At 29.6% G+C, this 25,571-nt stretch overlaps 4 protein-coding genes across 6 annotated transcripts; 3 read left to right on the plus strand and 1 right to left on the minus strand.

Annotated features, from left to right (window-relative positions):
• The first annotated feature begins 20 nt into the window (after positions 1-20).
• Positions 21-17,830, plus strand: LOC119601359 (AP-3 complex subunit beta-2). Of its 3 annotated transcripts, none has more exons than XM_037952276.1 (4): positions 21-231; positions 13,502-14,177; positions 14,238-16,245; positions 16,305-17,243. In XM_037952276.1, the coding sequence occupies exons 1-4, from the start codon at positions 110-112 to the stop codon at positions 17,090-17,092; spliced, it is 3,594 nt and encodes a 1,197-aa protein (XP_037808204.1). In that variant the 5' UTR covers positions 21-109; the 3' UTR covers positions 17,093-17,243. The 3 variants fall into 3 exon arrangements, with proteins under 3 accessions (XP_037808204.1, XP_037808211.1, XP_037808220.1); XM_037952283.1 differs by lacking the exon at positions 21-231 and adding an exon at positions 13,149-13,419 and having other exon boundaries at positions 16,305-17,830; XM_037952292.1 differs by lacking the exon at positions 21-231 and adding an exon at positions 13,170-13,413 and having other exon boundaries at positions 16,305-17,830.
• LOC119601388 (solute carrier family 12 member 8) lies at positions 103-21,543 on the plus strand. Its single transcript, XM_037952309.1, has 8 exons — positions 103-231; positions 18,110-18,718; positions 18,788-19,335; positions 19,392-19,593; positions 19,649-19,883; positions 19,945-20,526; positions 20,589-20,767; positions 20,831-21,543. Exons 2-8 carry the CDS (start codon positions 18,477-18,479, stop codon positions 20,988-20,990), a joined length of 2,148 nt encoding a protein of 715 aa, XP_037808237.1. The 5' UTR covers positions 103-231; positions 18,110-18,476; the 3' UTR covers positions 20,991-21,543.
• LOC119601396 (interaptin) lies at positions 9,338-11,397 on the plus strand. Its single transcript, XM_037952319.1, has 2 exons — positions 9,338-9,497; positions 9,558-11,397. The coding sequence occupies exons 1-2, from the start codon at positions 9,433-9,435 to the stop codon at positions 11,176-11,178; spliced, it is 1,686 nt and encodes a 561-aa protein (XP_037808247.1). The 5' UTR covers positions 9,338-9,432; the 3' UTR covers positions 11,179-11,397.
• LOC119601413 (protein SREK1IP1) lies at positions 11,678-13,008 on the minus strand. Its single transcript, XM_037952343.1, has 2 exons — positions 12,746-13,008; positions 11,678-12,684 (listed from the first exon to the last, which is right to left on the minus strand). The coding sequence occupies exons 1-2, from the start codon at positions 12,848-12,850 to the stop codon at positions 12,172-12,174; spliced, it is 618 nt and encodes a 205-aa protein (XP_037808271.1). The 5' UTR covers positions 12,851-13,008; the 3' UTR covers positions 11,678-12,171.
• Positions 21,544-25,571: the final 4,028 nt, after the last annotated feature.

A 25,571-nucleotide genomic window follows, 5' to 3' on the forward strand; every position in this document is an offset into this window, starting at 1 on the left:
AACCAAAAAAAAAAAATGTAAATTCAAAACAAAAACCGGCAACACAAAAACAACAAAGAAGAGCTGCAGAGTATAAAGAAATGTAAAATTGAAAGAAACAGACAGACTGATGGCATTAAAGAGAAAAACAAACAAAACAGAGACCAATTTACATTGTAAAACCAGTGATATACACATGTACATATGTAACTCGAAAGCAGACAAAGTGGTAGTGAGTGATGTCAATATAAGGTGAGTGATAAAACGTTTTTTATTTTTGTTAGCAAAGACATATTTTGAAAGACTATATCGAATAGGTACATATATCTAAACTTTTATAAAATTTGGCGTAAATACAGAACAGAGATTAAACTTTTATATATTCCACACTATAAACTTGTATATAGACCAGACTATGCTATAGTCCAGACAATAGACTGCACTATAGTCCAGACTATAGACTGCACTATAGTCCAGACTATAGACTGCACTATAGTCCAGACTATAGACTGCACTATAGTCCAGACTATAGACTGTAGTTTAGTCCAGACTATAGACTGCACTATAGTCCAGACTATAGACTACAATATAGTCCAGACTATAGACTGTACTATATTCCAGACTATAGACCAGACTGGACTATAGTCCAGACTGTAGACTAGACTATATACTAGACTATAGTCCAGACAATATATTAACAGTATAGACTAGACTATAGTATAAACTATAGACTATTAAACTATATTCAGACAATAATCTAGAATGTACTTCAGATAATAGAATGCACCTATAGTCCATACTATAGACTGCACTGTAGTCCAGACTATAGACTGCACTATAGTCCAGACTATAGACTGCACTATAGTCCAGACTATAGACTGCACTATAGTCCAGACTATAGACTGCACTATAGTCCAGACTATAGAGTGCACTGTAGTCCAGACTATAGACTGCACTATAGTCCAGACTATAGACTACACTATAGTCCAGACTATAGACTGCACTATAGTCCAGGCTATAGACCAGAATGGACTATAGTCCAGACTGTAGACTAGTCTATATACTAGACTTTAGTCTATACTATATACTAGACTATAGTCCAGACAATATAATAAACTATTGTCCAGACAATATATTTACAGTATAGACTAGACTATAAACTATAGACTAGACTGTAATCCAGACTATAGTCCAGTCTACAGTTCCGGCTATAGAATAGTCAATACTATAGTCCAGACAATAGACTAGCCTATAACCGAGCCTATAGTTTAGACTATAGACCAGCCTATATGCTGGCTTTAGTCTAAAGTTTAGACTCTAAACTATATATAGTCATTAGACCAGACTATAGTATAGTCTAGTCTATAAACTATTAGAAAAAAACTAATTTTTTAGTGATTTTTAGACCAAAAAACGCTTACTTGTCATTATCACTATGTTGTTTTTATTAAGTATTATAGAGTTTTATTTATTTCTTGTTAAATATCTTAAAAATATTGTTGAAAATGTCATAAAATATGGGTCACATTTCATTAATATGATGTAAACTAAGGGGGGTGGGAAAGAAATTTAGTAAATATTTATAAATTTCATCAAATATTACAAGAAATATAACACATGTTTTGTAAAATCACTATCTCTTTTAGATGTTCTCTTTTTAAATGTATCTCTCTCTTTTTTAAGAATTTTCCTTTTGTTACCATTTTACAACAACTGGAAATTCTAGTACATACTAAAAAAGTTCATACTAGAAAAAGTTGTATTAGAAGAGGTGGAAAAAACTTGTTATTACGTAATTTTATTGTTATAGATATGTTTTTCTTGTTATAAATGTTTTGTCGTTTCTTTTTAAAATTTATGGCTGCTAAAAGTATGCATTTTTCGCTTTTTAGATTTTATTGGAAGTTTCTTTTTCAGTAAGGTGATGTTGTTATTGTTGTAATTGTAATTTTGTTCATGTTTATGATTATATTTGTTAATTTTGTTGGTTTTTAATTTGGCTTCATATGAATGCATTTTTTGTTAGCTTATTTGGTTTTTCTTTCTGTTCAAAGAGAGAAAGAGTGTGAAAGAGAGAGAGCGCGTTAGAGTCAATAAACTCGTTAAAGTGTTGATTGCATGCATTTTAATTAGGGTATTAGTTCAAATAACGATTTCTTTATTTTTTTTTTTAATTTTCTTTATATTCTATTTAATTCAGGCTTAAAAATAAACTGGTTAAAGAGATAACAATGACTTTCGAAGTTATTGTGACAATTCAGAAAAATCATAACAAATCAGAGATTTGTATTTTCCCAGAATTTCTGTATTATTGTCAACAGGTCTATCATGTAAGTTATTATTTACAATATATACCTGCATTCAAAATCCTTAAGAAATTCCATGTTACAACATTTATGTCTTAACATTAGCAAACATCTAAAACTCAAATCACGTGACTCACTCATGTCACATTTTTACTAAAATTTAAACTCCCTGCTATAAAAAAATAATAACAAACAACTCCCATTTGCTAAATGTTTAAATACATACAGCATAAAACATATTTTCATAAATTTACAACGCAATTTCTTCTATATTTTATAAGGGTTAGTTTTGCATGTTTGGAAAAATGTCTGGAGACACTAGACTACAAACATATTTAGGGGTGTACGTGCTAAAATCAACGAATTTCTCACAAACTATGACTATTTTTCGCCATATAGCTAGTATTTATTTAATAAGAAATAATAATAAAAACATATTTGAACTCATTTCTAGCTAACTATTTAATAAAATAATGTTCTGAGATTATCTTTTATTATTATTTTGGACACTCATATGAAAAAAAATTCAATTTGTTCATTTAAAAGAATCAACATTTTTTGTTCTTATCAGTTATATAAAATTGTAATGGAGATAAATACTTTTGAAATGATTTAAAATTCTTTCCACATACATACATAATTATTTTTTCATAATTCTGACATAATTTGTTTAGATTTGTTGATTTATTTTTGAGGTTTAGCTTTATTTATTTAAGATTTCAAAAAATCAACAAGATTTTTATCAGTTTTTGAAAAAAAGTATTAGATTACAAGTGGAATATTATGTTTTTTCAATTAACGACATGTAATGTTTGTGTAATCGGGCCTTTATTTTTAGAGGGAGTGATTTCACATAAGATTTAAGAATGTGTTGATAGATTTTAAGGTGCTTTCAATTTCTATACAAAACCTTTCAAAAATGCGTAATTTCTAAAGAAAATATTCTCAGAAATTGAGACTAACTTCTACAGAAACCGATCCTTATTTCTAAACAAACTTAAACAGATATAGAGCTTAATTTCTAAAGAAACAGGTATATTTCTAAAGAAACTTTAATCAGAAACTTAGCTTAATTTCTAAAGAAACTTTTCTCAGAATCTGATCTTAATTTCTAAAGAAATATTACTCGGAAACTGTGCAAATTTTCTTAAGAAACTGAGCTTAATTTATAAAGAAACTTTACTCCGAAAAGCTTTAATCCGAAAATGATCAAATTTTCTAAATAAACTACTCGGAAACTGAGCTTAATTTCTAAAGAATATTTACTCCAAAACTGAAGAAATTTTCTAAAGAAAATTTACTCCGAAACTGCGCAAAATTTTTTTAAGACATTTTACTCAGAAACTATGCTTAATATCTAAAAAATGTTTACTCAGAAACTGAGCTTAATTTCTAATGAAACTTTAATTCGAAACTAGACAAATTTATAAAGAAACTTAGCTCTGAAACTTTGTTCAGGGACTAAACATACTGGTCAAGTTTTCTAAAGAAACTTTATATAGAAACTTAGTCTATTTTCTAAAGATACTCAGAATCATATTTCCTAAAGAACACGTGCACAGACTGTGATCAAATTCTATTTTTTAATACTAATTTAAAGTTTTCAACATAAAATCATTAAAACTTATTCTTGTATTCTTAAATTTTGATTCCGTGCTTAAATTTTTAACAACAAAAAAACTCTCTAATATTAGCAAATTTTATAAATTTTTTTTTTGTTAAATTTAATTTAATAATATCCGCACAAATTTAAATTCATAAAAATAAAATGCACATTTATTTGACGATGTTAACTTTTGCACGTAGTCTTCAAACCAAGCTATGGGGTCTTCATACAAACATTTAATCCAGTATTTTTCCTCTCCTTCTCTCCCCACTTCGTTGCGTTGTCAATTTTCCATGATCTTTTGGGGAAATGTAAATAATACCGGCATTGTATGTAAAACAAAAAAAAAATTAATAAATGATTTCGAAAAAAAGTTGTTTTTTACGCTTGATTTTACAATTGTGACAATGTGTATGTATTCATACATATCTCTAGACAAATGCACGTTCTTCTTCCACTCGGGCTAGAGACGAGCTGGCTCGCTAGCTGTCTGACACCAATGACGGTCATTAATCCAGTCTCAGTTGAGTAACTGATCATGTTCATGATGTGTAGTCGAGAGGTAGAGATAGTGAGTTAGTTACACACTCTTGGGAGCATAAACCACTTAAGAGTAAGAGAACTACAGCAATTTTGAAATGCATTAGTTCAAAGTCTTTTTTAATGACTTTTCAAGTATACATTCTTTAATTGGTTTCTACATATTTTTATGGTTTTATAAAAGAAAATGAAATTCAATACTTTAATGATTGTTTTTATTTTTAGTCAAGTGTTCAAGAATGGTTCTTTATGATTGGTAAATTGTAAATTTTCTTTAATGATCGTTTACAGAAATATTCTTTATCGTTTTTTCAAGTACTTTACATATGTATGTACTTCTTTTCTTGTTTGATAACTCAATGGAAATTTTTCACTATTTTCAAGAACTTTTATCTTTGATTGGCAAAATTGGTTCCAAAAATTTCCATGATCGATACTTTTGTATTTGTTTATACGATTATTTGCCTATTAAAAAAATAAAGGTAGTTATCACTTCGATATGTAATTATTTACAATGACCTTAAAGTAATTAAATATTTAATAATATTTATACATAAATTCTAAATTTGGCAAAAAGTGCGTAAACAAAATAATAAAAATCGCTGGGAAACACAACGAATTGGATATGCTCTACTTTTTTTTGGGAAAATATTAAATACCTTATAAGAAATTTGAAGCATTGGTCAAACACTTAACAAAATAGGTCAACGTAATATGAAATATTCTAAAGGTACGTTTACACCTATCAAATATTTGACGAAAAAGACGTAACCAATATTTTTGGCAGAATCTGAGCATAATTTCTAAAGAATATTTGTCCATAATTTAAAGATACATATTTTTCAAAAAACTTTTGCTAAAATTTTTAAAATTCTGTTTTTTAACATAACCTCAATTACCAACAAACCTTCGAAAAAAATTGCACACATAACTTTTGCTCAAATTTTTATACCCACCATCAAAAAAGATGGGGGGTATATTGATTTTGTCATTCCGTTTGTAACACATCGAAATATTGGTCATAGACCCACAAAAGTATATATATTCTGGGTCCTCATTAAATTCTAAGTCGATCTAGCCATGTCTGTCCGTCTGTCCGTCCGTCTGTCTGTCTGTCTGTTGAAAGCACAATAGAGTCCCAATGGAAGGAGCTAGAGGGTTGAAATTTCACATAAATATTTCTAACAGGTAAGGTTTGTTTGGTATTGAAAATGGGCAATATCGGTCCTCATTTTCTGATAGCCCCCATACAAGTGGCCCCTCGAAAAGCAGCTTTAACAGCCATAACTTGTTTAAAAATACGAATATAGCGATAAAATTCGACATAATTTCTTATGATCCAAAATCATTATGCAAAATTTTATGAGGATCGGTCCATAATTGACCTTACCCCCCCATATAAGGTCCCCTTCAGAAAATGACTTTAACGCTCATTACTGGCTTAAAAATACTAGTATATAGATGAAATTCGACATACGTATGTTTCATACGAGTCAAAATCTATCTAAAAAAATTTATGAGGATCGGTCCATGATTGACCCTATCCCCCATATAAGGTCCCCTTTAGAAAATGACTGCAACGCTCATTAATGGCTTAAAAATACGAGTGTAGCGATGAAATTCGACACAAATAAATTTAATACGAACCAAATTCTGTCTACCAAATTATATTAGGATCGACCCATAATTGACCCTACCCCCTATATAAGGTCCCCTTCAGAAAATTACTTTAACGCTTATAACTGGCCTAAAAAATACGAGTATATAGATGAAGTTCGACATAAGTAAGTTTCATTCTAGTCAAACGAGGTTTGATGGTGGGTATATAAGATTCGGCATAGCCGAATATAACACTCTTACTTGTTAAAATTCTGTTTTTTAACATAACCTCAATTACCAACAAACCTACGAAAAAAATTGCACACATAACCTCAATTAACAACATCAAATGACAAAAAAACTAACCTTTAAGTAGGGTATTCTCTATTTACTTTAAATGTAAACAATGTGTGTATGCATGTGATGTTTACAATAAAGTTCTTAAATACCCATACAAAGTATGATGTGTGATAAAGTATCAAAAATATAAATAAAAACAAAAATAATAAAAATATTTATTTTCTTCTTCACCATACCCACATTGTAAATAGAAGAAGAGAAAGAAAGAAACAAAACAAAAAACATAACAAGACTGACAGACAGACTGCTGACTAGTTGACCTTCCAATTGGAACAACAAATAATAAAAACTTTAGTTGGAAAATAAACAAAATATAAGATATTTTTGTTTGTTTGTTTACTTATTTCTTTACTAAAATACCGAAATATAAAAGATTGATTAGGAAATAAATAAATAAATTAGAACATCAATTGCTGTGTGGTGTATGGCTGGCCCTTCCTTTTCCTTATTATTTGAAATATAACAGTCATATACATACATACCTTTCGTTTATATAATTATTTGTATGTTGTTGTAAATCGTGCATAAAGACAACAACAAAATTCTTATTTATGTTTTCAATTAAATTCTAAATTAAAAATATAAACATTAAAGTGTGGCGCTGTTATAAAAAGAACTACATGATTTTAAAGTATTTTTGAAATTGTTGTTGGTTTTTCATTGGATTGTTATGTTTAGTGTTGACTGACTAGACGACTTTACTCACGTTTACCTTTAGATCATCTTAGTTGGGTATTTTTCTTTGTTTATAAAAATAAAACTATAAATAGGTATTTTTTTTCGTATTTATTTATGTTGATAAGTACTTTATTTTGGTCTCATGTCTTTTTTACAACATGTAATATTTATTTAATAAATAAAGTTGTTGCTGCTATAGTTTTGTAATAAAAAATAAAAATTTTGAAGGAGAATTGTTAAGTTTCATTTCTAAAAAGTTCTAGATTAAAAAGAATAATTTAGAAATGTAGTTTTTTAGTGTTTAAAATAAAACTTTGTTTTATTTAAAAACTAATTTTCATAAGGAATTTTAATAAAATTTAAACAATGTTTTCTAATGCAAAAAAACTGCATTAATCTTTGTTTTATGGGCATCACTGCAATAATTTGCATAGATTTGGGTTATTGGCATTACTGTTAAATATTTGACGTAATATAGTGATGCCAAATATATCAACGATTACCGTTACTTGTTATTATAGTGTTGCAAACCGTTGCATACTATTCCATTAAAATAATTCATAAAATATTAAAAAACTAAATGGTATTAATTTATACAAAAATTTCAATCCTTTAATCCATTAATTTTTAAACTCAACAAGTGTAAAACAAAAAAAAAAAAAAAAAAAAAAAAAAAACAAATTAATAAAAATACAATAACATAAAAAATTGTTATTTTCCTACTTGTTGACATACTACATCATGAATAAGATAAATAATTTTGCATTAAATCATTAAAAAGAAAATGTTTGAAAATAAATTTTCCATTGTGTAATATTATGTATTGTTTAAATTATCTTATGAAAACTTATTATAAGTTCAATAACTTATTATTATGTTTTTTCTTTATATTAAAATAAACACAAAGCTTTTTATTATTATAAATTTGTTTAAAAATAATTACAAGGAAGTAATAAGTTTTTCTTTTTTAAAAACTTATTAAAATAATTATTTTTTATTTGTAAACATTTTTTAATTGACGTCACTATATAATATTTAGTGTCTAAGGTCTATTTTGTATTCCCTTACCAGAAAAAATATTTTAAAAAGTTATAACTTCAAACACTTTTTTGAAAAAAAACTGCGTATTTTTTACGCCCTAGAAATGGGCTTACAAGATAAGCGTGTGTATAGTTTTTACAAAAAATACTAACACGTGTATAAAATTTATAATACAAAACATCTTAGTTCATTCATTTAAATGTATATTGTTATATTTTCAATGGTTTCTTCTTTTTTAATTTTACATAAATTAAAAATATGTTGGAAAAATAAGGCCTAAATATGTTTGTAAGTTACAACAACATGTGTGTGTAGTTATAAAAATGTTTGGGATATCTAAATATGGTGGTTAAATTGTTCAAAGAGACAAACGTGTTTCCAGTTTTTTGTAGATATAAATTTGGTTAGACATCCATCCACTCTTTTAAAGTATCAAATTCTCAGCTTTGTTTAAGGCAGATTTTTAAAATATTTAATACTTTTTAATTTACAATCTATATATCTATATCTATATATATTACATAAATAAATGTGTAATGTTTGTTTGTAATCGGTAAACTCGGGAACTACGGCCTCTGATAGGACAATATTTCAAATATATGTTTCAGGGATCGTGAGAAGTGTTGCTGTAAAGTTTTAAATTTGTCCGATAGTAGCGTCGAAGTTTTCATTTTTAGTCAATTATACCCAAACTACTAAACCGATTTAAAGTTTTAGGTGTATATAGGTATTTACGTGTAGAGTCCATATGTCTAATTAAGGGCCTGCAGCGCGTTTCGGGCGCCAAAAGTTTGTTTATAAAAGCAAAAGTTATTCTTCATATTATTAATAAATTTTTTATAATATTTTAGATATTTATTTAAAGAGTTCTTTAGATAAAATTTTACTTAAAGGCGGTTAAAAAATCGTTTTAAAAACTGGATAATGAAACATACAAATATTTTATTTAATAAGAATTTATGTATTAATCGCTAAAATTAGCTTAATGTCAAGGTCTACAAAGGGTTAATGTAATAATATTTTTAATCCATTTAAAATAGAATTTCCTAGTATTTTTTTCTCTAAAAAATATTAGCATAAATTCCTTCATTATGCTTTATATTTTAAAATTTAACAATAAACCACTTATTAATCGGTTATTTCACTTTTAAACCCTTAACACTAATCTACTACTATTAAAATACAACTGTTATTTTTGCTGATAAGAATTGTCAACAACAGCTGACATTTAATTGTTTTGTTTTTTTATTCTTGCAAAAAAATCAAACTTTTGTTACTTTGTTTATGTTTTTGTGTGTTAATTATTATGTTTAGCCAAAAATCATGAATAATTTCAATTTTGATTTGGACAATAATGTAGACGAAGATTTCTTTGGCTCCTTAAAGGGGTAAGTAACGCAGAAAAACTTTTGAAAGGAAACAAACTTATAAAAAAAAAACAAATTTAGGAACAAATCTTCGAAACTACAACAGCTCTTTGGTGAAGAGACCTTATCATCCGATGATAAGCAGCAATCGTTAAAATATCAACGACCTAAAGCAAATGATTTAAAAAGTAAAGAATTGAAAGCAGAAAACTCCACTACAACAAATGCCAACAGTATTACTTTAATGGCCAAAGTAGTGACGGCCTATAAACAGGGAGAGCTACAGGGTAAAGTGGGCATGGCTTTAATACAAAATCCCGATAACAGCTGTAATATAATAATGTATAAGACCAAAGTGAATATATTAGCAACTTTGCAATTGTCCACACAACAGGATTTACTATATAAACAAAACAAATTTTGGCAATTTTATGCGGAGGATAGCGTTTATTGGAGTTTTAGCTTTGATAATGTACAAGACGAAGAAGAGTTTGTATATAATATACAAACTAAAGGAATAAACTTTAAAGAAACCGAAGAAGATAATAAACCGTTAAAAGAATTAACAAATACTAGTGATGCTCAAAGTATAAATGTTGAACAAGATTTCACTAGCACCAAAGCGGCGGACGGTACCAAAGAGTCAAAAAATTCTTTAATAAAACGTATGGCTAAAATGGGTAGACCTTTGCCGACTTTGTCATCAACAAATCAACATACCACTACCGAGTACAGTGATTCTTCAGATACTGAAGTTATTAAAACCCCTTTGATCACCACGCAAAAACCCGGCATACCCGCCAGAAGTAATAAATTAACCAGCATTAAATCGCAACAGCAAATGGTAACCGCAATAACTGCCTTCAATGCAGCCCAAGCAACGACAAGTGCAGTATATCCTGTAAATCCTTTAGAATCCCAGTATATGCAAATGCTTTTAACTGAACAAAGAACTCAAGGTTCAGAGTTACGCATGAATATGAATAAATTGGAAAATAAAATTGAAAAAGTTTTAGATAAACTAGAGCTATGTGATAGAATGGACAGCAAGCAAAAACCAGAAAGGGATGACGAAATTTTGGAATTGGAAGAAAAACTATTAATGCTCAAGAAAGAAAATAGGAAACTAAAACAAAATTTACAAGAACAATCTTTAAAAGATAAGGAAGAAGAGAAAATACAAAATATTATAGAGGAGTTTAAAGAGGATTTTAATGCTCTTAAAATAGAACACCAGCAAGATTTAAGAACTATAATAAAAGAATTAACTAATAAATTAAAAGAGGAATTTAAAATTAAACAGAAAACTCAAGAACAATTGATTAATAAAGACATAAAACTTGAGGAATTGCAAAAGGATTTAATGGCCAACAGCAGTAATAATAAGGATTTAGAAACCGAAGTTAATTTACTAAAAGAGCAAGCAAAGGATTTGGAACTAAAACTAAATGAAAAAGAATCAGAAGTATTAAAACAAAATGAGGAATTATTAAATTTCCAAAAACAATTACAGGAGAAAAACCTAGAATTGGCAAAAACTGCAGATAATGCTTTAGTAAAATCTATAATGAATAATTTATATGTGGATATAGCAGATAAATTAGATAGCTCCAATTTACCACAAAGCGAACAAATTTTATCATTGATAGCTGTTTCCATAAGACAACAAACTTTGAAATCTTTGCAGCAAATAAAGGAATGAAAAGACAATCTTAAGGAAGATATTTAAAACTAAAGTAATTATTTCTTTATTTTATTATTTTTTTTACTATACGCCTGTAAAGTAATGTATATTTAAATAAAAGTTTTGTTGTAAAAAATAAATACATAATTAATTTGATAATTTATCTTCAATACTCTATGCTTTGTGTGTCCAGTTAAGAATATTCCAATAAAACTAAAAACTTACTCTCAAGTTGAATTGAATATTTATTATATTTATTGCTTAGTTTTTAAAAGATGCATATACATAGTTTTTAATTTAAATTGAGAAAAATTATTTTATTTTAAAATACAAGAAAAAGTGCTTTCAAACATAAATGTTAATAACAGTTTAAGTACTAAACTATTACATGACTGCCAATATTTCGTAGAAACAAATTTTAATCTCTACTGTATAAACCATGAAAATATTCTATTTTTATTGATTTCTGTTAATATAATCTTGTCTATAAGTTAGTTTTCAAAGTAAAGTTTAAAAGTGGAGTTGTTTTCTTTAATATTTATTATCATACTGTTATAAAAATGCTTTAAACTATTCGGTTATACTATTTATTATGTTATACTAATTTCTTGTTTGTTGAGGGGTTGATTTTAAGTTTTATATTAAGGAACACAATTTTGTTTTGAGGTCATCTAGACATCTAGAGAAAAACGGTTTACAAAACATTTGTTTATGGTCAATTTGGTGGGTGTAATTAAATTCGGAAACTGTATTTTAGGATTTTACTACTTTGGAGGACGTTTAAAAAAACACAAAGGAAATGAAAACTTTCATTTGTGTTTTTTAAGTAGACAATTGTTTTATTTAATTAGAACTAACTTAAAATTAAAGTTGTTTTTTGCCATCACTTGCAAAGAAAGAAACTTGCTTTACCTGATATAAAATATTTGACAACATTTCAAAATTTGGCGCACAACTTTATATTCTAAAGAAACGTAAACAATATTTGCTATTCCATGTCTGTCTTTTTAATCAGTCCGATGAAGATTCTTCTTCTGAATCGGAGGTGGTATCTGTGGTCTTGTAACGTTTACGCTTTACTTTAGATTTCTTGCGTCTCATTACTGGTGTCTCGGAGGCCTTACGCTTGTATTTACCCTTCTTGCGTACCTTGCGTCCCGTTTCATCAGATTCACTAGTGGAAGACTCTTCATTATCGCTAGAGTCCGATTCGGTGGTTTCATCGGTGGAGGAAGACGAGCTTAGGGATGAGGATGATGAGGAGGAGGATTCGGTTGATGAACGTTTCTTATGTTTTTTGTTTTTGCCATGTTTTTTGTGGCTTTTCTTGTGTTTGGTTTTCTTCTTTTTCGATTTTTTCTTCTTCGAAGACTTTGAAGAAGACTTTTTGTGTTTGCTGAGTAGTTCTGCTTCCTTTTCCTTCAACTCCTTCATGCGCAGTTCAGTCAAAGGGGTCAAGTAGTCTAGTTCCGAATCTGAACTAGTGCTTTCTACATCCAATAAAATTTCCTTATTGGGATCCACCTAAATAAAAAACGTTGCAGTATTTTTATAATTATTATTAAAGAAAACAAGTTTTTCTTACCTTGAGAAAGTTTCTACATTGAAATGTTAGATGCCCGGCATAACCACATTTTTTACAAGCTGCTCTAGCCGACTCCTTGTTAGGATTTGTTAAAGGAAAACTCATTTTTCAAAGCAAGAGCTTTGTCAGCCTCTTGAAATTTTAAAAAAAATTGTTAGAAAATTTTCCTGTTATTATTAAATTAATTTTCCTCAAAAGATTAGCTGCAAATAAACAAAAATTGTAGTACTAAAAAGTGCAAGAAGAAGAAAACAACTACAACAAACAGCTGATAAGATTGTCAATCTATTTCTCTCATCATCACTTTCTCTTTGAAAGATGCCACTGTTTTCTCTACTTCCTTATTAATATGGCAACTTGTTTTTATTGTGGCAACAACAAAATTAGTGTAAGATAACTAGAAGAAGAATATCTGACAGATATTTTCTGTCAAGTACGTCATCAATTTCATTGTAGTTGCAGTCAAGTGAAAATATTGCAAAAAAAATATATATTGCAGAAAAATTTGCAAAAATCCACTATTTTTTTAAAGAAATCTATTTAAATAATTAAATATTTTGTATATTCCAGTAGTTAGTAACAGTAATTAAATAATACTTTAAAATTTAAAGCAAAATATTTGATATTTTCTAAAAAAAATATCAACAAAGAAAATAAATTGTGTTTGAGTGAGTGTGAGTGTGAAAAAAAGAAAAAATCTTTTCATTACTTTTTTTTGTGAACCTTATCTTATATTGCTCGTATGCTATCTTCAAGTTCTCCCATTACTTTAGCGGGGAGTCTTAATAGCACAACATCGGCAGCCATGCAGCAGCAATCTAATGCTTTTTCAGCTTATGGCGATAAGGCCCAAATGGGTCTGGATGTCGAATATGGCACAGATCCGGCTAGTGGGGCCATATTTAAGTATGAAGGTCGCAAGCATGACGATTTGAAGCAAATGCTAGATAGTAACAAGGATGGCTTGAAATTGGAAGCCATGAAACGTATTATAGGCATGATTGCCAGAGGACGTGATGCCAGTGATCTCTTTCCAGCTGTGGTCAAGAATGTTGTTTCCAAGAATATAGAAGTTAAGAAATTGGTTTATGTGTACTTGGTGCGTTATGCGGAGGAACAACAAGATCTGGCCTTACTATCCATTTCCACATTCCAAAGAGCTCTTAAGGATCCGAATCAATTGATAAGAGCTTCAGCGTTAAGGGTATTGTCCTCGGTAAGAGTGGCCATGATTGTGCCTATAGTAATGTTGGCCATACGAGACAGTGCCTCTGATATGAGTCCCTATGTCCGCAAAACAGCAGCTCACGCAATACCCAAGCTGTATTCAATAGATCCGGAACAAAAGGATGAACTGGTGACAGTAATAGAGAAATTGTTGTCGGATCGTACTACCTTGGTAGTCGGTTCTGCAGTAATGGCTTTCGAAGAGGTGTGTAATAAAAACACTAAATTCTTTTCCTTTTTTGAATATCATAAAAAATAATTTTAGGTTTGTCCCGAACGTGTTGATTTAATACACAAAAACTATCGCAAACTATGCAATCTGTTGGTGGATGTAGATGAATGGGGTCAGGTGATTATTATCAATATGCTGACACGTTATGCCCGAACACAATTTGTGGATCCCAATGCCGATGAGCCCTCGGAGGATGAAAACGCACAATGTTCCGAAGAAAACAAAAAGTTTTATGATGATTCAGAGGAAAGCGATTCGAATACCAGTGATGATGAGGGCAATAAAAAAACGAAATCAAATCAAGCTAATAAAAAACAATCTTCTACTTCCTCACCTTCTTCTAGCTACCATGTAGATTTGGATCATCGTTTGTTACTGAGACAAACAAAACCTTTGCTACAATCACGCAATGCTTCGGTGGTAATGGCTGTAGCTCAGTTGTATCACCATGTTGCCCCACGTCAAGAAGTGCAAATTATAGCTAAAGCTCTCATACGTCTTTTACGTTCTCATAAGGAGGTGCAAAGTGTGGTTTTGACTTGTATTGCTTCAATGTCTACAAAACGTAAGGCCATTTTTGAAGCACATATTAAATCATTTTTTGTACGCACAAGTGATCCAACCCACATTAAATTGTTGAAATTGGAAATACTTACTAACTTGGCCTCGGCTGCCAGTATCTCTTTGATACTAAGAGAATTCCAAACCTATATATCCAGCAGCGATCGTCCATTTGTGGCTGCCACCATACAAGCTATAGGCCGTTGTGCTGGCACTATTAAAGAAGTCACGGAAACTTGTCTCAGTGGTTTGGTACACCTACTCTCAAATCGCGATGAGCATGTTGTAGCCGAAAGCGTAGTGGTCATTAAAAAACTATTACAAACCAAGGCAGCTCAGCACTATGACATTATCTCACAAATGGCCAAACTGTTGGACTTTATAAAGGTACCAGCAGCCAGATCTTCAATAATTTGGCTCATAGGAGAGTACAGTGAGAAAGTTCCCAAAATAGCACCAGATGTATTACGGAAAATGGCGAAAACTTTTGTCGATGAAGAAGATGCGGTAAAATTGCAAGTTCTTAACTTGTCAGTGAAGTTATATCTCACAAATCCTCAACAAACTTCTTTGTTGTGTCAATATGTTTTCACTTTGGCTCGTTATGATACCAACTACGATATACGCGATAGAGCTAGATTCCTGAAACAGTTTATATTTCCCAGCAATGGCAAAAGTAATGTTTTATCGGAAGTGGCCAAAAAGGTATTCCTATCAGCTAAGCCAGCTCCCACCTTGGAGAGCAAATATCATACACGCAATCTCTATCAATTGGGTTCTCTATCGCACTATTTGAATATGCGCTGTTCGGGTTATAATGATTTGCCCAGTTTTCCGCAACAGCCTTCGGATCCTTCAGTACGTAATGTTGAAGGTTTTATGCAAGAAAATCCTAGCAGAATGGCTAACCACTTGGCTAATAATCAGTCACAACACACTCCACAAAAGGAGAACAATTCGAAACAAAAGAAAACTAAGAAAACAGAAAATTCGTTCTTTTCAGAATCAGAAGATAAATCATCAGAATATTCCAGCTCAAGTGAATCCTCTTCGGGTTCTTCAACTTCTTCTTCGGAATCAGATTCAGATGATGAAAATAAAAATGAAACTACCACCAAGACAGTGGTGACTAAAGAAGTGCATAACACCAACAATAACAAAAAAGTAGTGGATTTAAAGGCAAATAATAACAATAATATAGTTAACAATGCCAATGGTTCTGGCACTTCTGATTCAGAATCATCCTCTTCTTATGGTTCGTCTTCATCATCGGCAAGTGAATCCTCGGAAACGGAAAGCGATTCTGAGAGCGAGGAAAAAACACCAGCCAAAAATAATAATAAAAATGCAAACTCTATTAAAACGGAAAAGGAAAATCAAAAAGAACAAAAAAGTAATTTAGATTTATTATTGGATTTAGATGATATACCCCCTATAGGTCCAGTAATGACACCCTCTCTAGGTGGTTTTCTAACACCAGGTAAAAAAAGAAACTGAAAATACTGTTAGAGTATATATTAAAAGAATTTTAAATTTTAGGCACTCCTTTAGCTGCTTCACACACTGCTGCTTTGATACCCCAACCAATGGCAAATCGCATAGATCTGGTGGGTCCTTCTTATATCGCATACAACCACAAAGAGTTATTAAACAAACTATCGGGTCATGGTCTCCAAGTTAGCTATCGTTATACGCGTTCACCTCATCTATATTCCTCAGCCATGGTATCCATTGAACTGCAATTTGTCAATCAAGGCACTGAGGAAATTTCCAACATACAAATGGGTCAAAAATCTTTACCGCCTGGCATGCAAATGCAAGAATTCGCCCCTATTAATCTACTCAACCCCGGCCAATGTGCCACCAGTGTTATGGGTGTAGATTTTAATGACTCCACCCATGCCATTGATTTTGAAATCTGCTCAAATAATGGCACTTCTCGCGTGACCTTTAAACCCATCATAGGAGAACTTATACGCTCTGTACACATTACGGAAACCCTATTTAAAGAAGAACGTCTCAAGTTAAGGGGCATGAATGAACATCAAACGAAATTGAAACTAAAGCAGGACACAGTTGAGGCCACGACTTTGAAACAGAAAATATTCGAATGTATTAATGTAGCCGCCATAAATGGCACCAATGACAATCCGATCTATAACTTTGTAGGACAAACTATGACCTCGAAGAGTTTAGTACTGATCACTTGTGATTGGTCTCAATCTTCAGAAGAATTAGTTGTTCAAGTCAACTGCGAGAAAATGGTTATTGGCTCGATGGTTTTAAATGAAATAACCAGTTATTTAAATGCCACATTTAAATATTGAATAGGCAACGAACTAAAAATTCAAAAATAAATATAAACTAACCAGAAAAATTTCCTATAAAAATGATTCTTTGAAATTAGCTTTAAGTTAAATATTTGTGTGTTGCCCTTAATGTTAAAATAATATCGGAATGTGTATTATCAAACTTAAATGTTGTAAACTAAAATGCCTTGTTACTTTTCTTTTTGGTTTTATAACATTTCTTGTAAACTACTTCATGTTTAACAGGAAAGCTTTTTTTTCAAAATTGAGGAATTTTAAAGTAGTTATTTTGCCTATTGAAAAACAAAAAACATTTATTTTTGATGAATTTATTAAGAAATTCCAGAAAAAACTAAGGGAATTGTGTAAAAAATGGAATGTTGGTCGAAATTTCTGAATTCGAATATGATTTGTTAATGTAATTTTGAAATTGTTTTATTTTTGGTTTGGATATAATTGAAGTATTTAACAATTTTCGAATAATTTTTTTAAATTTTTAATAAAAGTATTTTTTACACAATTCTTGACAAAAAAAAAAAAACTATTTGATGTGTTAATATTCTATTAATCTTTATTCAAATTATATATAAAATAGCTAATAAAGCAAATATTGCATAAAATCTTTACTATTCTAAGCAAATTTTAAAAAATACTTTGCAATTTTCAGGCCTAAGTCTCCTCTAGATGTTTAAACCACTTTAAGGTTTCGTTAACACAATTTTCTATGGCTAAAGCTTTTTAAATAAAGAATATAAACAAAATAAAAATGACTTTTTCCTTGAAAACCCAGATACTTTCCAAGACAACTAGCAATAACAAGTAAAACAGCCGCAAAAAAGCTCTAAATTTACATCACTGTTATTGTTTACTTTATAAATCTCTCTCTAATTTGTTACTAGTGTTGCCACTTTTACAAACATCTGTTTGTTGTTGTTTTTTTAGTGGAAAATGACATCACATTTGACAGTTGCTGAGACAACTCAGTGAAAAAAAAAAACATTTAGTGAAAAAATTTATTTTTTTATATTGTTTTAGGTTTTTTTGTTTAAAAAAATAATAATAAATGCTCAAAATCTAAACAAATAAACCACAAGTATTAAAAACTAAACAATACTTTTATAAACATAAAATAAAGAACACCAATTATTAAGAAAATATGTATCAAATGTAAAAAACCAAAACGCCAGCAATAATGCATTAAAAATAAGATTTGGAACACAACAACAATTGCCTGCGTGGATGTATGGGGAGAAATCTATAAGGAAAACAATAGAACTCAATAAAAAAAATAGATTACAGAAATTCAACAAGAAATCAAAAATAGCGCAGATAATAAATAGAAAATTAATTAAAATTTGATTGAAAGTGTGAGTGAAAACAATAGCACACAAAGCATAAGAGTATGAGTAATAGTGCAGCAACTAATGGTGGCAATGGCGGTAGCCGTCGCGCACAACAAGTGGATTGGAATCGTTTTGGTTTAGGCAACGAAGATGACGGTGAAGTAGTGGTGGCAAATTTTCGCCAGCGAGCCAATACCGGAGGCTTTATAGATTTAGGCAATGAACACACATATGCTTCAGGTGGTCATCAGGCTTCGGGAGCCAATGAAATATTTGCCCAAGAACAGGGTGATAAACCTTGGTAAATGTGATTAGTCATTATTTTTGTTGTTTCATTTAAACAAATTTCTTTTTAATGTTTATATTAAAGGTGGCGTTCCAATTTCTTTATATCCCAGCCTGTCTTATTTGGCACCTGGGATGGTGTGTTTACCTCCTGCCTCATTAATGTGTTCGGTGTTATAGTTTTTCTGCGTTCCGGCTGGATAGTAGCCCAGGCCGGCATTTTAAATGCGATTTTAATTATATTTTGCACAGTGGTTATAGCCTTGGTATCTGTGCTTTCCGCTGTGGGTATATGTGAACGTTGCCGTGTGGAAAGTGGTGGTGTGTATTTCCTCATAGCCCATACTTTAGGTTCCCGGTTTGGTGGTTCCTTGGGTTTACTCTACTGTTTCGGCCAGGCTGTCGGTTGTGCTTTAAATGTCATGGGTTTTGGTGAATCTATGGCTGGTTTGGTGGGCTTGGAAGATAATAAATGGGCCATCAGAGGTTTTGCCACGGCAGCTGTTTTACTATTGGGTTGTATTAATGTGGCCGGTGTAAAATGGGTCATTAAGTTGCAATTTATTTTGCTTATGATTTTACTGGTATCCGCTTTGGACTTCATGGTGGGCAGTTTTATTGGAGAAGATAGGGGTGAGTTGTAATATGTATTATTAAAAACTAAATTTACTTATGTTATCAATCAACAGATAATGGTTTTGACGGCTGGGCCAGCAATAATTTTGTGTTAAATTTTTGGCCTAAATATGAGGATGGCTACTCTTGGTTTAGAGTATTTGGTGTCTTCTTCCCCACCGTCACTGGTGTTTTGTCGGGCATTAATATGAGTGGAGATTTGAGAGCCCCTTCCACAGATATACCCAATGGCACTTTAGCTGCTTTTGGTACTTCGTAAGTTTTTTTATACTAGCAAATAAAACAGAATTAAAATTAATTTTCTTTTTAGAACCTTTCTTTATATGGTGTTCCTTTTGTTTTTGGGCTCCACCTGTCAAAGAGATACTTTATTATCCGATTTTATGATAGTGGTTAAGGTGTCCGCTGTTCATTTACTATTAGTGGCTGGTATTTATGTGTCCAGTATGTCTTCATGTTTGGGTGCCATGTATGGCACACCTAGGGTGTTGCAAAGTATTGCCAAGGAAAGTGTTATACCCGGCATTGATATTTTAGCTAAAGGAGTAAGTTTTTTGTATTATAATTAAAATAAAATTCTTTTTAATATTTGCTATCTGCTTACAGCGTGGTCCCAATAAAGTGCCTCTCTATGCTATGGGCGTGGTAGCCGTTGTCACTGTTACTTTTATCATAGTGGGCGATATTAACTTCTTGGCCCCCATTGTTACTATGCCTTTTTTGCTTACTTATGCTTGTATTGATTATTCCTATTTTGCTTTGGCCCAAACTTTCGATATACAAGAACAACGCGAAGAACGTTTTCGCATACAGGCCTCCTCACCCTCCTACGAAACCCGTCGTTATGGTGCCACTCAAGAAGGCAATGATTTAGATTTATTATTTCCCGATAGAGTACGCCATAAAAATCTACAAAGTCCCCAAAATTCACCTTTACATGTGCCTTCAAACACCAACAATGCTACACAACAAAATGGTAATGTACCAACAGAAGCCGCCGCCTCAACATCAAATGCTGCACCCTATGCCGAAGGTGTGAATAGTACAAATGCTGAGGATAATTTAGAGACTGTTACCACCCAGGACAATGAAGATGAGGAACCCATTGCCCCCATTAGACCGCCTATACATTCCAAAACGAAAAATTGGTATTCAGGTTACTGCAATAGATGGGCTTCGTTATTGGGAGTAAGTATTTGAGCGGCAATTTAGGTTTAGTTAATTTTTTTATAAATATATTACTTTTACAGGCCTTTACCAAAATTTTGGTCATGTTGTTGGTCAACTGGTATTATGCCTTAACCTGTTTTCTGGTAGTTTTTGTTATATGGTTTTATGTGGGCACTGCTAATCCTGCTGTTAAGCCAGGTCTTACAGCCGAATTTAATTTCTTTGCTTGGCTGAAAAGTGTTATATTCCGTTGTTTCGGGTAAGACTTTTCAAAATGTGTTTTAAGGCGAAAGAAATTGTGTTAATTCCAATTTTATTTTAGTAAACGCATGCATGAGTATGAACAAATTGTGGTTACACCGTCATGTCCTGGTGTAGATCTTTCGCCCACTCAACTTAATGAAGACAATGAAGACTTTTCCCAAAGAAGGAGATATCATCATTCATCTGTTGTGGAAGGCCATTTAGTTAATGATATTTAAAAGCAGCTTTAAATTAACCACACACACACACACCATTAAATAAACGCCACTTTAAATAAGCTGGACCAACCTCAGATAAAACATACGCCCTAAACTTTATAAATCTATATAAAAAGGAAGCAAAAGAGATAAAAAACAATAATTTGAATCTAAACGTTATATAGTTAAAAAGCAATATTTATCATAACAAAAAACATATTTACAAAACCTAAAGCTCAAGTAATGTTTTCCCCCTTTTTGAAACTATATAACCCAACAGCCTATATAATTCCTAAGAAAAAAGTAATTCCATTGTGCAACCAAAACGTATACAACAGTGGCATTTAGATACTCTTTACCTTTACACTAATTTTTACTATGTTGACTTAATAATGTTACGTATGATTCCTTTAGTTTAGTTTTACAAGGAAATTTGAAAATTTGGTATGTTTCCTTAAGCTTTTATTTTGTTTGTTTTGTATCATTATTATTTTTTCTAAGGAAACATATGTGATACTTGAGATAATAATCAATTTACTTTATTTAAAAGATAAAAACAAAAAAAAAAAAAAAACTTATACATAAAAATCAAATTATAAGCTGGAAACTTAAAATCAAACATATTGGTTAAAAGAAAAACTTTAAAATAATTTCATATCATTTGTTTTCATTTAGTTAATTTTTGTTTATTTTATTTTCTTCTTCTTCTCTAACATATTAAACTAAATATTTTTGAAATATTTAATCTAACATTTTCTATAATAAACTATTTAAACGTGAATTTAATACAAAAAGTGTAAAAAACAATAATAATAAAAAGAATTAATGCATATAACAAAATATATATTAAAATAAATTTATATATCTTATAAAAAAATCTTATAAAAAATCCCTTATATAAATGTATATTAAAGAAAAAAAAACACAAAACAATTTATAACAATTTGTATATGTTTAAGTAATAAACGCATTTAATGTAAATTAAGATAATTTGCTATGAAGTTGAAAAGAGTTTTTTCTATTGCGTTTTTCCTATGTACGCAATTTACATTTAAATTGTTTAACTATTTTAACCTTAACCTTAATTATTATTTCTAATATATAATTTTCTTTTTGTTTGTTGCAATAGCTTAAATGAAAACAATTTAACGCCAAGACTAGATATAAAGATAATGTTATCTTTGAGGTTATCAAGGTATGTATACTCCGAATACTTTTATTAATATGTATTTTTTCTTTTTAGATACCATGATGTCTAATGCTTCGGCTTCAATTAATCTAAAGGTAAACAGAAATAAAAAGAAAAAAGTAGATATTATAAAACTTAAATTCTGTTGCTATATAACCCTAGAGTTTAAACAAGTTTAATAAATAGCTTAATTATTATTAACCACTTTAATTAAGTTACATTTGCATTTCCTATTTTGCTTAACTAATTACAAATTTGTTTATAATTTCAGTTAAAAACAACTGTAGTAAATGTTTACCACAACCAATCGGAAGTAGTAACAACTAATTTCCCAGTAAAATGAAATAAAAGAGAAAAATATCTATAGATGTGTGTGTGTGTGTTTAAGACAAGACTCTTAGCAACCTTATGGTTAAGATAAAGTACCGACAAACTATGGTCAGTGGTAATGGTGATTGTATGATGCTGTCCATCTAACTAGATGATGATAATGATGACGGTGTTATAAAGTGTAAAATACAATTTAGCATGCATTAGTTTTGTTATCGATTAATTAAGTTGTTGGAAACAACTTTAATAATAAAACTAAAGCAGTGGCTGTTTAAGGTAACTATATAAAACTTTATAATACATTTTTGTTATGAAAAAGGGAAAAAACCTTTCACTTGGTTATTTTGTAATATAAAAACCCAAAGTTAAACTAAAACATTTAAAATCAATAGATTTTATAAGAAATGTTTTCTAACTTCCTTAACTTTTAGCCAAATTTAAACTTGATTTTTTTGGGGGAAACAAATTTCTTAGATTTTTGATAAAATTGACAAATATTTAATTAAAGTTTAAACAATCAGTTAAACTATTTTTAGCTTGTCTACAAAACTAAAACCCAAAAAACTTGTACAAATTAAAAAAAAACATGCCAGTGATTTAAATAATTATAAATGTTTTTATTTTAAGATGATTATAAACTACATACATATTCAAGTAGTAAATATTTACTTAAAATGGCTTAGAAACTAATTGTCATGCCCTTTGCTAAAATGCTGACATAAATCACTTCGTTTTACTGCTCATTGCATAATTTTAATTTTAAATTTTCTTTTTTATTTAATGTTTTACTGGCAAAAACAAACTCTTTACCTACTTTAAAATTACTTAATAAACTGCTTTGGCCAGCATTAACATCAATATTGACATGTGTTTTTGACATTGTCATCTTCATCATCAACAGCATCTACAACTTTAACGTTGTCTTGGCACTTTTTTTCTTTTCTTTCTTAAATGTGTTTATTTAATTTGTATGCTTTCATTTCTGGGTGTATTACATATTTGACCACTTTAGTTTATGGGCACGTATCTTTGAGATACTAACACATGCTTACTTTTTATATACATATGTACATGTCATTCATATATATATCTATAGGTATTTTAACAATACAATTATTTGCCATTTATTATTATTGCTTTAACTTTTAAACTAATAATAAATACTTTCTCCTTGGTGTGGTTTTTTATTTAATTTAGTTTTGTTTTTGCTTTCTTACAATTTTTATGCTTTTTATGTTATTTCCCTACATTTTGCTGTTGGAGTTTGACTTGATTAGTCATAAAAAATATTCATAAATTGTATTTGCTAATCATCATAATATGTAAATGTTTCAGCAAATATCCAGCTAGTATGTAGACAGAGTTATTTAATAGTTAGTAAACAAATATGTATGTATGTCTGTATGTATGTATGTGTATTGAGTATTAGTTTATATTATTACGTCGAAGTTGCAGTTTGAGGTTTTGCCTAGTGTGTGTTTAAAATAGAATATCAAGCTAAAGAAATGTTTAAATAAAAACCAAAGCACGTAAATGAGTTTAATTTGAAAATTTTGTTAATAAACTATTTTATTTACATTATTAATTAAGACTATTTTAAAGTTTAAACTAAAAGGCTTTAATAGTTTTATTAAAAAAGTTTAAAATTGTTAATTACATTCTAAGTTTAGTTTGTTATCTATTAAGATCTTTTGCTTGAAATATGTAATTCTAACCTTGTTTCTTAATGCAAACTTATCAGATGAACTAAGTTTTAATTAAAGTTTAAAAAAAAAACCTTTTAAATAACTTAGAATCAAGGTTATGTTACATTTTACAACAATTTAATTATAAATATCATATAGTGAATTGTTTATAAAACTAAAAAGTTAAGATTAAAAACATAAGATTTAAATTTTATTTATGATTAATAGATAATAAACTTGAACCACAGGCATAAATAAATAACAAAACTTTATTATAAACAAAATCGAACATGATTTTTCTTTTCAACAAAAGATTTTTCAAGTTAATTTTAAACAAAAGTTTTTAAAATAATTAACAAACTTTAACATTTCTAAAAGTTATAATAATATCTACTTTTAATTAAGTTATTGCTGTCATAACTCACCAAATCTAAATAATTTATCACTAATGCCTGTGTCTTAAGTCTTTTGTTTTTAAAATAAAAAAATAGTTCAATTTTTGTTTTAATTCATGTCTAAACATTGCGTTTTTAAACAATAATATATAGCTCTTTTATAACTAAAATAATTTTCCTTTAAAATTGCCTTTACAGCAACAACAACCAAAGAAAACATTCGTTACAAACCAATCACACATAAAAATTGTATTTATTTATTTTTGATGATTGGGTTTCCAACTTATGCAATATTGTTAACCAAAAGAAATAAACAGCACACCACGTAAAAAAAGAAAGATATCGGGTACGTATGTATATATTAATAAATATATATATAGTTCATATGATTGCAATTGATTTGTAATGCAATACACCAATGTTTTTTTCTAGAAATAAACTGTTATATACTTAAATATCAGACCAAATGAGAGCAACCAAGCAGTTAGTTAAGACAGCCGCAAAACATAAATAATAATTTTTATATATTTTCTTAATAAAACAAAATTATAACAACAGCAACAACAATAAAAGCAGCAGCAGCTATATGTAATAAAAAAAACTTTGACTCCGTCATTATTATTTAGCGTCTTTGATTAATGTTTACAACATTTATTGATAATGATAACAATTTAAAGTACTTTGCCAAGCGTACTAACTCTCTAACTCTTAAGTAAGAGCTTTGTTTTTGATGAAAAAAAAGAGTACACTCTTCTTTATACGAAAAAAAATAAAGAGTTTTATTGTTGCTGTTTTCAGTCAACAGGTGCATATGGTCATGGTAAGTTGTTGAACTTAAACAAACAAATTTAAAGTTTTATTTTGAAGAAAAAAGAAAAATAAACTTTAAAATTACTCTAGTTTTGCGAATCATTGAATATATAAAACTAATCGAAAAAAGTTGTGTAACATTGAATTAATTATTACATATTGGACAAAAGCAAAAAACAAACTCTACTTAAGC

This window comes from Lucilia sericata, unplaced genomic scaffold, assembly GCF_015586225.1.
Source record: "Lucilia sericata isolate MDLA Ls3-8-SP2 unplaced genomic scaffold, ASM1558622v1 Contig000006F_arrow, whole genome shotgun sequence".
In the NCBI taxonomy this organism is placed as follows: Eukaryota; Metazoa; Arthropoda; class Insecta; order Diptera; family Calliphoridae; genus Lucilia; species Lucilia sericata.

Coding starts and splice junctions, on each gene's coding strand:
- LOC119601413 (XM_037952343.1), bottom strand. CDS start 12,850: ATGAGTTTTCCTTTAACAAATCCTAACAAGGAGTCGGCTAGAGCAGCT. Junction 12,685..12,745: donor AATGTAGAAACTTTCTCAAG/GTAAGAAAAACT, acceptor TTTTTTATTTAG/GTGGATCCCAATAAGGAAAT.
- LOC119601388 (XM_037952309.1), top strand. CDS start 18,477: ATGAGTAATAGTGCAGCAACTAATGGTGGCAATGGCGGTAGCCGTCGC. Junction 18,719..18,787: donor GAACAGGGTGATAAACCTTG/GTAAATGTGATT, acceptor TTTATATTAAAG/GTGGCGTTCCAATTTCTTTA. Junction 20,768..20,830: donor GTTATATTCCGTTGTTTCGG/GTAAGACTTTTC, acceptor ATTTTATTTTAG/TAAACGCATGCATGAGTATG.
- LOC119601396 (XM_037952319.1), top strand. CDS start 9,433: ATGAATAATTTCAATTTTGATTTGGACAATAATGTAGACGAAGATTTC. Junction 9,498..9,557: donor TTCTTTGGCTCCTTAAAGGG/GTAAGTAACGCA, acceptor AAACAAATTTAG/GAACAAATCTTCGAAACTAC.
- LOC119601359 (XM_037952276.1), top strand. CDS start 110: ATGGCATTAAAGAGAAAAACAAACAAAACAGAGACCAATTTACATTGT. Junction 14,178..14,237: donor CAGTAATGGCTTTCGAAGAG/GTGTGTAATAAA, acceptor AAATAATTTTAG/GTTTGTCCCGAACGTGTTGA. Junction 16,246..16,304: donor AGGTGGTTTTCTAACACCAG/GTAAAAAAAGAA, acceptor TTTAAATTTTAG/GCACTCCTTTAGCTGCTTCA.